The sequence below is a fragment of the Carcharhinus amblyrhynchos genome, chromosome 3 (genome assembly GCF_965287045.1).
Source record: "Carcharhinus amblyrhynchos chromosome 3, sCarAmb.v2.hapA, whole genome shotgun sequence".
NCBI lineage: Eukaryota > Metazoa > Chordata > Chondrichthyes > Carcharhiniformes > Carcharhinidae > Carcharhinus > Carcharhinus amblyrhynchos.
Genome location: NC_137326.1, coordinates 82,950,711 through 82,964,531, shown reverse-complemented (window position 1 = coordinate 82,964,531; position 13,821 = coordinate 82,950,711). Strand labels below are relative to the sequence as shown.

The 13,821-nt window shown below is 42.0% G+C and overlaps 1 protein-coding gene across 4 annotated transcripts in view; it reads right to left on the bottom strand.

Annotated features, from left to right (window-relative positions):
- Positions 1–370: 370 nt before the first annotated feature.
- Positions 371–13,821, bottom strand: part of LOC145341424 (ubl carboxyl-terminal hydrolase 18-like) — a 40,360-nt gene continuing 26,909 nt past the window's right edge. For 2 of the 4 annotated variants that reach the window (XM_080186366.1, XM_080186367.1), the window contains 6 exons: positions 13,264–13,305; positions 10,913–10,957; positions 10,163–10,294; positions 7,775–7,833; positions 7,575–7,630; positions 371–1,499 (listed from right to left, as the gene is read on the bottom strand). In XM_080186366.1, the coding sequence (XP_080042492.1) occupies positions 715–1,499; positions 7,575–7,630; positions 7,775–7,833; positions 10,163–10,294; positions 10,913–10,957; positions 13,264–13,305 (1,119 nt within the window). In that variant the 3' untranslated portion in view covers positions 371–714. The remainder of the gene's footprint in view (positions 1,500–7,574; positions 7,631–7,774; positions 7,834–10,162; positions 10,295–10,912; positions 10,958–13,263; positions 13,306–13,821) is intronic. The other 2 variants (XM_080186368.1, XM_080186369.1) reach the window with 2 other exon arrangements.

Sequence of the window (13,821 nt, the reverse complement as noted above, 5' to 3'; positions counted from 1 at the left end):
AAAATCTAGCATAACTCTGGGGTAACTATAGAACTGATACGTACAATCACTCACACTGACCCCCCCCACCACCAACACCTGCCTTCATCCTCCCCCAGCCCAAATGCACTAACGTACTCTCCCCCTGTACTCCAACTCCCACCCGAACCTGACCTGACTTGATTGGGCCCCACTATCTGACTCCTACCCTCACCCTCATTCTCCTCACTAACTTGACTTCACCCGATCTCACCACCTAACTCCTGACTGGTTCTTTACCTCCCCCCCAATATCAAGTTGCCCCCATCTACTCCAGTAGCCCCAACCTGACCACGCTTCACCAGCAACTCATCCTCCTCCTACCTCTCTTGACCCCACTTCATCCCTGACTCACACACCCCTTAACATGCCCTGACCTGATCTCACTATCCTACTCCTTCACCCTAGCTATTCTATCCCTTTAGCTAAGCTCTCTAACACCTTACTCATTTATCTCATCTACCCAACCCCTTATCCACTCACCTTACCTTACCCTACCCTCTTTTTATGCCAAGACACTTCAAGCACGTTCATTGGACGATTGCTCAGATAAAAAAATCCATGGAAACTAAGTGTGTATGTTAAATATCTGATCTGGGTCAGAAATAGCAGTTCTAATCCTCAAAAGGAAGAGTTGGGCCAATTATTACTGAATTCTTGTGTAAATCCACATAAACCGCAGATCAATTATAATAATTAAGAACTAGGTGTGCAAACAGATTTAATGTTGATTCTCCTTTTACTCACCCCTCTATAACAAGGAAAGCTCCTACATTTGACTTGTTCATTTTTCCTCTTTGAAAAAATCACCACAAAGCAAGTAAAACAGCCTGTGAGTTTTGTAATTCTAGTTTTTGTCTCTCTTGACTCTAATTCACTCTTCCTCCTTGGACTCATTTCCCCCCACGTTTGCTCTCGCTTTTTTTCCTCTTCCTTTGACTTCTCTAACAAAGCTTCCTCTTGGCTTTCTTTCTCACTTACAATCAGCTTCTCTTCACATACTGAAGGCTGTTTATTTTTCTTTGGTCCACCGATTCTTCGAGTGGAATTTTTGTTTACCTTATCCATACCACCTTCATTTTCTACTTTCCTCTTACTGTTCCTTTGCTGTCTCTTGGGGTCCTTTTCAATCCTAATATTTTCTTTTCTATCTACCTGACACTGCTCTGCTGGTATTTTCTCACGTGTAGCCATCTCACCTCCTTCGATGCTCTTTTCTTTTCGAACACTCACATCTGCTTCTTGTGTTTGTCTTTTATTTTTCTTTGTTTCACATGTTTTTGTTTGTCTCATTTTCTCATTTCCCTCTCTCACTCCTGAGTCATTCCTTTTTGAAGCAGTGTGTGTGTTGCAGCAGGCAGCTTGTTGGCTTTGTCTAAGCGAGTAATTGTGTGCTCCATCGCCCATTCTTCCTTGTTCATCATTTCCATTTCTCACTGTTATTGATTTATTTGATTGCAGATGAAGAGAAACATTCTCTCCTTTGACACAAAGGAAAAATGACAATGGTAAACACTGCATACAATACAACACAATAAATAATGATAACTTAATTCAAAACATGTTATTTTAAGATGGTCATCAAAATAGCAAACGTTGCTTATTGTGATAACAGCAAAATACTGCAGACACCGGAATCAAACAAAAAACAAAAACAGAAAATGCTGGAAAATTTCAGCAGGTCTGACAGCATCTGTGGAGAGAGAATAAAGCCGATGTTGAAGACAAGGAAAATTGGATAAGTTTTATATTGTGAGGATAGGGCGGTGGGTGGTGCCTATCACTGAATTCTTGCCAAGGTTATCAGCAGGATAGTTTTATCCTCTTTGACGAACCCCAAAATTGGTTTGTGGTCAGAAACCCAGGTAAAGTGTTTACCTAAGAGGTGAAATGTCACAATGCCAAAGACTGTGGATAGTCCCTTGTTCCTGATTTGTGAATTCCTTCTTCCAGCCATTGAGAAGGTTCCTGGCACACATCCTATCAGCCTTTCAGAGCCATTGTTCATCTCATGGGACAACACTGAACCAATACCATATGGAGAGTGTTGCAGGATGATATCAGTTCTTTAGAAGTGTATTAACAGGTTTGAGGAATGCAGCAATTGCTTCACTCTGTTAAAAGCCTCTATTTGGGGATCATTCCAAGACCAATGATAATGATGTTTCTTTCGCAGAATATGCAAGGGGGCCAGTACAAATGATTTGGATAAAACCCATCCATAGAAGTTTACCATCCCCAAAAATGATTTGAATTTTGTGAGGGAAGGCACCTCCTTTATCACCTTGATTTTTTTTGCATGGGATGTAATCTTTGTGCATCTACACAGTACCAAGGTGACCTACCTGGGGCAATATAAAACATCCATTTCTCTCGAGATGGACCCCTAACACCTATTCTAAGTCTGCTCGATGCTCAGCCTCCCTCAATCCAGCTATAAGGACGTTGTCAAAGTTTACTACAACCTTTGGTTGCCATCTCTGTGTCATCCTTTAAAATATTGTGCATGCTGAAGGCATGCTAAAAGGCAGGCATGAGTATTGAAAAAGGCCCTTGTGTGTATTTATTGTGACATATCCCTGGGAATTGTTATCCAGTTTGAGTTGCTAGTACATGTGAGTCATATCCAGCTTTGTGTAATATTGACCTCCTGACAGTTTTGCATACAGATTTTCAATTCCTGGAATTAGACATTGATCAAGCTTGGCGGTCCGATTAACTGTTAGCTTATAATCGTGACAAATACCTTGTCCGGTTTCAATATGGGGACAATGAATGCTGCCTCTTCCAAAATCTGAAGCAGCTGGATAATGCCTAGTTCTTCAGCTGATTTAAATCATGGACTCCCTACAGGTGCAGGAGGCAGCCATTTGGCCCACAGAGTCTGCACTGACTCAGTTCCTTACCAAGGCTCTCTCTCTGCCATATCCCCGTAACCCCACACATTTACTATGGCTAATCCAGCTAATCTACACATCTTGGGACACTAAGGGACACTCTAAGTCATTAAGTTAGCATTCACTTTTCCTTAAGGCATATGGTACCAGCTATGCCCTGAAAGAAAAAAGTTGCTTCTGGATCAATGTAAATTTAGCTTGAAAGCTTTTGATTTTACTTGATTTCTCATGGAAGATGTTGCCATATTTTCTAAGAATTATGCAAGTACCCCTGCCTGCACATGAGATCTCAGACCAATTCAACGTGACTTCTTTTAAGCCAATCATGGTCCAGAAGGCTTCATCCTTCACCCATCACTATTATTACCAGGAGCTGCCAGATTGCTACTCAAGACTTCACTGGTACGAATGTGGTGCCTTTTACTTTTATTGAATCTCCCATGTTCATCAATTGGCAGAAGTGCTTTCGAAGTTCAATGGTTTGGTACCCTCAAGTACCGAAATATGTTCTCAGTTATCACAATGGCTGATGGCCCTGTATCCACTTCCATACGTACTGGTATCCCATTTACATGGGGTGTTATAGTAATAGGATCTGACTTGACTGGTTTAAGATCAAAAAGAGAGTAAATTTCAGAATCAGTGGTGTCAGGTTCTTTCATATTATGTACGTGTAACATCTTGGTTGGTCAGGTAATTGGCAGTCATGATGCAGCTCTGCACTGTTTTATCAAATGTCCTCTTTTGCGTCAATAATGATACTCGGTCTCCTTGACTGTATATAATTCAGGAGTGTGGTTATCCAAGCAGTCTAATTGCTTTCACTATATTGGTTTGTTCTGTAGGTGACTGGAATTCTTTCCTATTTCATGACTGCTTTTGCCATTTTGGCACCATTGCTGGCCATAGGTTCCCATCCTGACGGGTGACCAGTGCCATTTTATGTGTCCTATAGATCTTGTGAATGAATCTTTCTCAGCACTTTCCATGGCCAGTGCTATTTCCATTGCTGATTGAAATTTACACCAACTTCTGCTAATAATCAATGCTGTGTTGCATCATTGCTCAACCCGTAAACTAACCAATCCCATAGCATGTGATTTAGAGGCAGTCCAAAATCACAATGCTCTGATAAATTAGTTTAGCAATGTAAACCACAATCAATTCACCTGAGGCCCTCACTGTCAAATTAAATCTGAATCTCTAGATTATGAATGATGGTTTGAATTGAAAATGACCTTTCACTAAATTCACAGGTTCACTGATTGAATTGGAGTGGGGCAATTCTAGGGCTGAGAGACTGTGATTAAGATTGTAGGTCTAACTTCTACAGATGCTCAGTACAATTGCTTGAAATTTTGCCTCTTCCCCTATTTCATTTGCCTGGAAATAAAACCTGAGGTATTGAAATATGGACTCCAGTCCTCCATCCTCCCTGGAAAAGTTGAATGGGTCTATTTGCCCGAATAGATGCATCCTGGTGAGTACATACTTTTCCTTCAATTTTTTTTTACATAAAATGGGATATTCACACCTAAATGCTGGATGCAGTACAAAGACCATTTATCCTTATCATCAAATATGATGATAGACTGCCAGAGGCTTCTCAAATTAAATAAACAAAATTTACAAGGTTGTTTTATTAGCTGCATCCTTTGAACTAGTCCATATAGGACTCCAACTTGGAAACTAGAAAAATCTCTTCGCTTTTAAAGATTCTCCATGCTGCACATTATGTGGTCTGAACAACCAATCACTCAGTAAGACTGGTCTTAAAGTGACACAGTCTGTCTGCAAATTAAAGGATGCTAATTTCAAAACCTGGCAGAAATTGGGCAATTTGCTCCTTTATCTCTACAGGTGACCTTGAAGTAGTCCTCCAGGGTAATCAAAATACTCGTTTGTGTGCAAAAAGCAGAAAGCCTTCCTGAGAACCTCTGAAATCCACCTCTCTGCAAAATAACTGCTCGCTGAACGAGCTATGCGTTAAAGCCATAAGAAATAGGAACAAGATTAGACCATTAGCACTTTGAACCCGTTCAGCCATTTAATAAGATCATTACTGACCTAACACTCAAAGTCCACTTTCCTGCCTTATCTCTGTAACCTTTAATTCCTCATCTGATTAAAAACCTATTGATCTCAGCCTTGAATCTCCACAGCTTCCTGGGGTAAAGGATTCCAAAAATTCCAAAAAGGATTCCAGTCTTCGAGAGAGGAAATTCTTCCTTAGATCCATCTCAAATGAGCACCCCCTTATTCTGTGACTGTGCTCTCTCGTCCTACACTGTCCCATGAGTAGAGACATCCTCCCCACATTTACCCTGTCTAACTAAGAATTTTATAAATTGGCTGGTGGCTTCTGGCAACCTGAATGTCTTCTACAACCTCCAGCCCAGCAGTCGCTTTACATCATTATAGCTGGGTAGCTGATGGATGGTATCTGGGGGAGGCCCAGTTAAAATATCCTTGGCCTCAAGCTGAGGGCAGTGATTGAATTTCATACTTGCCTTCTATCCAAAACCCATTGTGGGTTCAAACTAATCCCAGACACTGGATTATGAAGTGATGAGCAGAATATTTAAACAATCACTAAATCTCACCTTACAAGACATGTTTCCAAAATTAATTGGCTGTTACACAAATGTGATTTAATAGCGTGGAAATATTTACCTCACCGAAAAGGTAGTTGGACATGTCCGATGCTGAGCAACTGACAAAAATCCATTAATGATACCTCAATGCTCACACATTTCTTTCAAACTGAAAATAATTCATTGTGAGGAATAAAGTCAAAATTATTGAAGTAACTTGCGTCACTCTAAACCTGGTATAACATAAGAACATAAGAAATAGGAGCAGGAGTAGGCCATCTAGCCCTTCGAGCCTGCCCCGCCATTCAATAAGATCATGGCTGATCTGTTGTGGCTCAGTTCCACTTTCCCGCCCTCTCCCCATAACCCTTAATCCCCTCTCTTATCAAGAACCCATCAACCCGCTTCTTAAAAATATTTAGCGAGGCAGCCTCCACCACTTCAACGGGCAGAGAATTCCAGAGATTCACCACCCTTTGAGTGAAGAAGTTCCTCCTCAACTCCGTTCTAAACTGCCTCCCCTTTATCTTGAGGCTGTGCCCCCTAGTCCTACTGTCTTTTTTGAGCGGGAAGAGTCTCTCCACCTCTATCCTATCCATCCCATTCATCATCTTATACGTCTCAATGAGATCTCCCCTCATTCTTCTAAACTCTAACGAGTACAAGCCTAGTTTATTCAGCCTCTCCTCATAGCTCAATCCCCTCAACTCCGGTATCAGCCTAGTAAACCTCCTCTGCACTCCCTCCAGGGCCAAAATATCCTTGCGCAGGTGCGGCGCCCAAAACTGCACACAGTACTCCAGCTGCGGCCTCACCAATGCCCTATACAGCTGCAGCAAGACCTCCCTACTTTTATATTCAATCCCCCTCGCTATGAAGGCCAGCATCCCATTCGCCTTCCTGACCACCTGCTGCACCTGCAAGCTGGGTTTTTGCGACTCATGCACAAGGACCCCGAGGTCCCTCTGCACCGTCGCCTGCTGCAGTTTTTCGCCACTTAAGTAATAGTCCTTCCTACCATTCTTCCTACCAAAGTGGACCACCTCACACTTGCCAACATTAAATTCCATTTGCCATTTCCTGGCCCATTCGCCCAGCCTATCTAGATCCTTCTGCAGACTCTCCACACCCTCCGCACAATTTGCCTTTCCCCCAATCTTGGTGTCATCAGCAAATTTCGACACCCTGCACTCGGTTCCCTCCTCCAGATCATCTATATAAATGGTAAATAGCTGAGGCCCCAGCACCGACCCCTGGGGCACCCCACTAGTCACCAACCACCAATCCGAATAGCACCCATTGACCCCCACTCTCTGCCTCCTATTTGACAACCAATCCTCTATCCACGCTAACACCCTACCCCCAACTCCCTGTCCCCTGACCTTCTGCAATAACCTCTTGTGAGGTACCTTGTCAAACGCCTTCTGAAAATCCAGAAAGACCACATCCACCGGCTCTCCTCTATCCACTGCCCTAGACACATCCTCATAGAACTCCAGTAAATTTGTCAGACACGACTTCCCTTTAATGAAACCGTGTTGCGTCCGCCCTATCAAGCAATAACCTCCTTTCTAACAGTAGAAAGAATGAGACTCCATAAGGATCTTTTCTATCTATTTATTTTCCAGAATGCAATCAAATAACAAGGTATTTTTCCACTTAACCTGTTCCATCTGACCCTTTCAAGTCAATATTTGAATGGAAGAATGTTGAAGTGCAAAATATATAAATTATACTGACTCATGTTGCAACCTCATTGGAATTTAATTTTTTAAATAAAGTAGTCCATGTATAGAATAAAATATTAATAAATGGCTGAAAACCTGATTCAAGTCAGTTGTTCAGTGTAATACTACCAAAATATACTAAGACTGTATATCTCGGGTGAAATGTTGCTGCTTTCAAATTTATTATTCTAAGTAACTCAAGAGAAGAGCTTTACTGTTGTATGAATTTGCACAAAATGTTTCTTTACATTTGAAAAATCCTGCTTGAGAACGTGAGACAGATAAGTTGCTGAATATAAATTGATCAATCCTGTGTCAGAATGGAAGATAATATTTACCAAAACAGTTGTTTACTTCTGCCTTCCTGTACATTAGCATGTACGCTGTATTTGATCTGCGGTTTAAAATAAATACATTGTTAAAAATTAGTTCTTATCTTACAATTTACATTCTGAAACCTTTGGGAAGGTAATGTAGTAAACAAACTAAGGGATAATCAAGGACATTAAATCTGAAGCACAGTTTAACAACATTCTACCTTATATAAGCTGTGTCACCTGTACTGTCAGTGCAGTATCCAGGAATGAAATCTTTCACCTGTAAAAGTAATACCCCAATTAATTTATGGTTGAAAAAAGGTTAAAGGATTTTCATTTTTTAGTTCAAAGAATGCAAAACTCTTGTTCATAATTATAGCATAGAAATCACACAAATATGCTATTGCAAAAATGACAGGATTATTTGGTGGCGGTGAGGGGTGATGCAGCAGGGGATGGTATATGTAGTAGCTCAGTATGTGAAAAATGTGCTGCATGGAGGAACAATTAGGTTGTGTGCAGGCAGTGTATCATGTGCCCAAGTATGGCCACTTATCAAATATTAAAGGTATTGAACAGCCAACAGAATTTACAGAATGTTGATATAGGATACATGGCAACTTCAAGATTCCTGCCCCTTTGACATCAGACAAATCTGGATTCAAGGTCTTGGGCATTTTTGCTGCACAAACCCTTTAGCTTTTGACAGTAATCTGGGGGTGTATCTGATGGGGCATTTCCACACAACCTGCCGTATGCATTTCTGATTGGTCTAGCAGCTTCTGCATTTGCCAATATCAGATGGTAGTTCTCTGCTCAGCTGAATTCAGGTTGCAGAGTTAAATAGGCACTCAATAATTGATCCGAGTGGTCACTTGTAATTAGAACAGTGACTCAATGCTGAAGAACATTTCAGGAAACCACCAGCAGATTTCTCCCATCCAGGAATGAGTCCCGTGGTGGACACGTGGCGTGTTTTCCGCTTTGGAGGTCAATGGGAAACAAAGCCATATCTTCTGTCCCTGGTGTAATTAGTTATGCCTCCAGTGGGATTCCCAATCAGCTACGGTGGGCAGCATCGGAAGATACCATTGTAATGTCACGCCAGCCTCAAACTGACTTTGAGTCTCCTGCTGAATTCTACTGCTCCACCCACCATTGATCTCACCCATGGCTGCTTGGGGGAATTCCACCCATGACCCTTTTCACCTTGGCCAACTGGTTTTCATCTTGAAAGGGTAGCATTCCAAAATTAAACTGCCTCTGCTGAGTGGTAGTACCTGCTGGGCCCTACCTGGGTTTCAAAACAGGGTCAGTGATAAGTGAAAGCAACAGATAGCCTCATTACACTGATAGCAGTGTGAAAACACTGGTGGATTTTTTTTAACCTTAAAATACTCTCTTGAAATAATGGGTGGAATTTTCCATTTTTTTTTAAGTGTTGGATTAGGAGAGAAAACAGGTGTGCAGTTTGCCCCCTGCAAGTTGGCTTTTCTCTCCATATTTTCCACACTTGGTTATAAAAAATACTGCGGTATGTCTGACACCATCACAGTATGGGGAGGAGATGCAGGGGAAGGTAAGGTGAGCAGTCAGCAATGTTGACACTCCAGAGATCAGGCTGCTGCTTTTAAATGGCATACCAATCTTAATAAAATTTAAATTTCAAAAGACCCCCCTCCTTCCCAAGGACAGAGACCTGCCCCCATGCACATGCTCTCTCCCCCGACACTGCGCGCGCGCCCCCCCCAACCCCAAACCCTCCCTCAGGAAGCCTCCTGCCACTACCATCCCCACCCCTCCCCTCCCCCCCTACCACTAACATAGGGCATGGACAAGTCTAACTGAAAGCCCACCTCCACCCACTCTCCCAGCACCACTTCTGGCACATTGTCATTGCCAGGAGTTGCACAAGGGCACTTCCCAGTCATGTGCCTCCCTCCAGGGGGCTATTTTTACCTGTACACCCTGGTTCCCTTCACCTTGTTACTGGTTATAAAAAGAAAAATCGGTTGTAAACCTGGTTGACTTGAAGTTGATGAGGAGGGAATTCCTAATTAAGGGGGAACAATACAGAGGGGAGTCTGCTAATTATATTTAAATATTTTGAAATAAGATTCCTGACTTTCCTGGGCAGGATCCTCATTGGTAGGTGTTGGGGAAAATCTGAAAGGTGAGATCTCACCGTTGAGATTCCCATTTTCTAGCTCTTGCTGAATTCTGAGGCATATCACTATTTGTGCTTGCAGTGAATGTAGGAACAATCTTCATCCCTTCATTGTCCAAGTAAAATTAATTTTATCTTTTATGAAGTTATTTTATGCACAGCAAAATATCTAGAAATCTATTTAAGTAATGGGTTTTAAACTTCCAAAATATATCTGGATTCCTTAAGGCGATTGAAAAATTGCCCCGAATGTTACATGTTTGATTTTATGCTTAGATATTCTCTTACTCCACCATAGCCTCCAGTGCTATGGGCCACATGCTGGGAAATGGGATTGGTGTCATCAGGTCTTTGTTGATTGGTGTGAGAGGGCCTCTTTCTCTGTTGTAAAGATCTATGAATCTACAGTTAGAATATATGTCTCAAAGAAGAAAACGTTTACCTCTTTGACAATTCTATCATTGAAACAGTACCAATTACTGTGAGAAACTGGTTTAATGTAAGCAACATAATGGCCACTGCCATATCCTCCCAAATGATCACATATTGCAAACAGCTCGTATGTAGTGTATTCCTAGAGAGAGAGATTGAAGTACAATATTAAGGAAATAACAATTGCAGTTTAAACTTCAAAGTCTTTAGAACAGGACAGCAACTTAACTGATGTAAGTTTCTAACACAAAAGTGGGTCTTAATATCGATATCAACGTTGGAAAATATCCAAGCTTGGGCTGACAATTGGCAAGAAAATGTTTGCACCACACAAATGCCAGGCAATGACCATCTCCAACAACAGAGGACCTAACATCGTCCTTTGACTTTCAATGACATTACCATCACAGAATTCCTCACTATTAACATCCTGAAGGTTACCATTAACCAGAAACTGAACTGGACTAGCCATATTAGATAATGTGGCTACAAGGGCAAGTCAGGGGCTAGGAAACCTGTGGCAAGTAATTCACTTCCTCACTCTCTAAAGCCATCTACAAGGCCAAATCAGGCATGTGATGGAATACTGTCCACTTGCCTGGATGACTGCAGCTTCAGCAACACTCAAGAAGGTCTAAACCATCCAGAACAAAGCAACCTTTTTGATTGGCACTGCTTTCACCAACTTAAACATTCACTCATTCCATGCACAGTGGCAGCAGTGTATTCCATGTATACAAGATGAACTGCAACAACTCACCAAGACTCCTTCAACAGCACCTTCCAAATCCGTGACCTTGACCACCTAGAAAGTCAAGGGCAGGTGTTACACCAATCTACAAGTGCGAGATTGTGGCAATGGTTAGCACCCAGATTCAATTACGGTACTGGGTGACTGTGTGCAGTTTGTGCATTCTGCATGTCTGTGTGGGTTTCCTTCCACAGTCCAAAAGATGTGTAGGTTAGGTGGATCGGCTATGCTAACTTGTCCCTTAGTGTCCCAAGGGATGTAGATTAGGGGGATTAATGGAGCAAATACGTGTGGTTACAGGGTAACCAGGATATGAGTTGGTGCAGATTCAATGGGCTGAAATGGCATTGTAGGGTTTCTACTAGTTCCCCTCCAAGGCAGATACATTCACCCACTTGAAAATACATTGTTGTTCTTCTACTGTTGCTGGTCAGAGTCCTGGAACATCCTCCCTGACAGCACTGTGGGTGTACCTACCTCACATGGAAGGTTCAAGAAGGTGATTCACCAACACCTTCTCAAGCACACTTAGGAATAGGCTTGGCATATTAACAAGCTGCTAAGTAACATTTCTTAGGAGAAAAATAAACCATAAGTACATATGTCACTACACATCACATTCAGTATTGTAAAGATAATGAGATACTCTATGGCTCATGATCTTTACAGTTTGAGAGTTTTATGTCAATCTGAAAATATTCAGCTTTTCAATGCACAACTACGCCATCTCTCACCTATCAGCATCTCCATCAATCACAACTAATGCCTAATCTTTCTAACTTCAGCTCATCCTCACAAATGCATCACTGCCATAAGCCTCAGACCCATGTAACAGATTACATACACTGTCAGCTATTAAGAACATAAGAAATAGGAGCAGGAGTTGGCCATCTAGCCCTTTGAGCCTTCCCCACCGTTCAATAAGATCACGACTGATCTGAAGTGGATTAGTTCCACTTTCTCCCCATAACCCTTAATTCCCTTGTCAATCAGAAATCTATCTACCCATGATTTAAATATATTCAGTGAGGTAGCCTCCACCACTTCAAATGGGCAGAGAATTCCAGAGACTCACCACACTTTGAGTGAAGAAGTTCCTCCTCAACTCTGATCTAAACTGTCACCCCCCCCCCCCCCCGTTATTTTGAGACTGTGCCTTCTAGTTCTGCTATCCTTTCTAAGTGGAAAGAATTTCGCTACCTCTACCCTATCTAGCCCCTTCATTATCTTATAAGTCTCTACCAACATAATAATTACAAATCACCCAAACATCTTGCACCATGCTCACTGATACACTCCCCCGCCCTACTGTTGTGCTTTTTCTTTTCAGATATCCAAAAATGGCACGAGGGGAAAGACTGAGGTCACATTTGGATTATCCTCCAGGGACCTGGTGCTGTGCTGTGTTGATAAATGGTCATGAGAATATGCACTGAAATTACTGGCACATTGGCACACCTATCAGAAAGCTGGCTTTCACTGTCAAGGAGATGGAGGAAACCCAGCACAATTTGGCACAAGGCTTTGGAGAAAAGCTTGGAGCCCATCTTCCTGGCAAGGAAATAGTGACGAACTCCACAAGAACAGGTGTAGCCTCATCCATAACATATGGCTGAATTGCTATTGTTTCAGCTTCCATTTCATTGGTACAGTGGAAGGTTTTACTGAAGTCAAGAAAACACAACTTGCAACATTGGAGATGCAGGCTACAGTAGAATGCGACACATGCTCTGGACATGACTGCATCACTCCACCCGAGCAGTGAAAGCATTGCTTACAAATTCCAATAGTCAGCTCACTGCTATTTCTGATGGTAACATGGTTGTTGTTGCGTGTGCACGCTGTTCACTTGTACTTGGGTTGCACATCTAAATCATGAGCTAGGCAGTCATCAGAAAGCCCTGGTTGTCCAAGAGATCCAGAAATTAGTTTTCTCACCAATTCCCAACTGTCAAAGAAATAGATACATTGCCAACAAATCATAGAACCATAGGATCCCTAATGCCGAAGGAGGTGATTCAGAGTTGGAATCTGCACCAATTCTCCAACTGAGCATCTAATCCAGGTCCATTCTCCTGCCCTATCTCAGTAACCAAAGGCATTTACCCTGCTAAATCCCCCATAACCTATATATCTTGGGACACTAAGGGGCAATTTAGCTGGGCCTATCCACTTAACTGGCACATTCTGGACTAAAGGAGGCAGCCAGAACACCCAGAGGAAACCCACATAGACTCAGGGAGAATGTACAAACTCCACACAGTCAACCAAGGCTGAAATTGAACCCAGGCCCCTGGTGCTGTAAGGCAGCAGTGCTAACCACTACCATTAGAATATTAGAAAAGGTGAAAAAGTCTTACCATAGGGATCAAACACCACTCTGTATTATCAGTGTCTCCAATCTGTGAAAAGAAATTAAGCTGAAACTTTTGTGTAAATCAAGTTTGCTGGTTTTTAATAGCATGGTCATGATAAAAGAAACCTATAGTGTAAATGTATTTTTTTCTCTTATTAGATTACTACACATGCTGGCAAGGATTTGTTGGCCATGATCTTGTCAGTGTATTTTCCAATCTTATAAATGGAGCTGTGCTCAACCTCCACTCTCTGGGCTGGATTTTATGGTCGCACTCATCCCGAAACCATAAAATCCTGCCTGAGGTCAATAAACCTTTCCATGGTCTACCCTTCACTTGCTCCGATTTCTAGTGTGTGCAGGACCGTAAAATTCCAGCCTCGATCTTTTCGCCTTTCCCACTCAAATTATAATTAAAACTCTAAGTGCCGGAGATGTTCATGCAAAACTCAATTTAGCAGTGGGAAAGCTTCTCATTGATGAAACAGTCAGCTGACAATATTAAATCTACTTTTGGTTTATTACAGAGCTGGTTTAGCTCAGTTGGCTAGTCAGCTGGTTA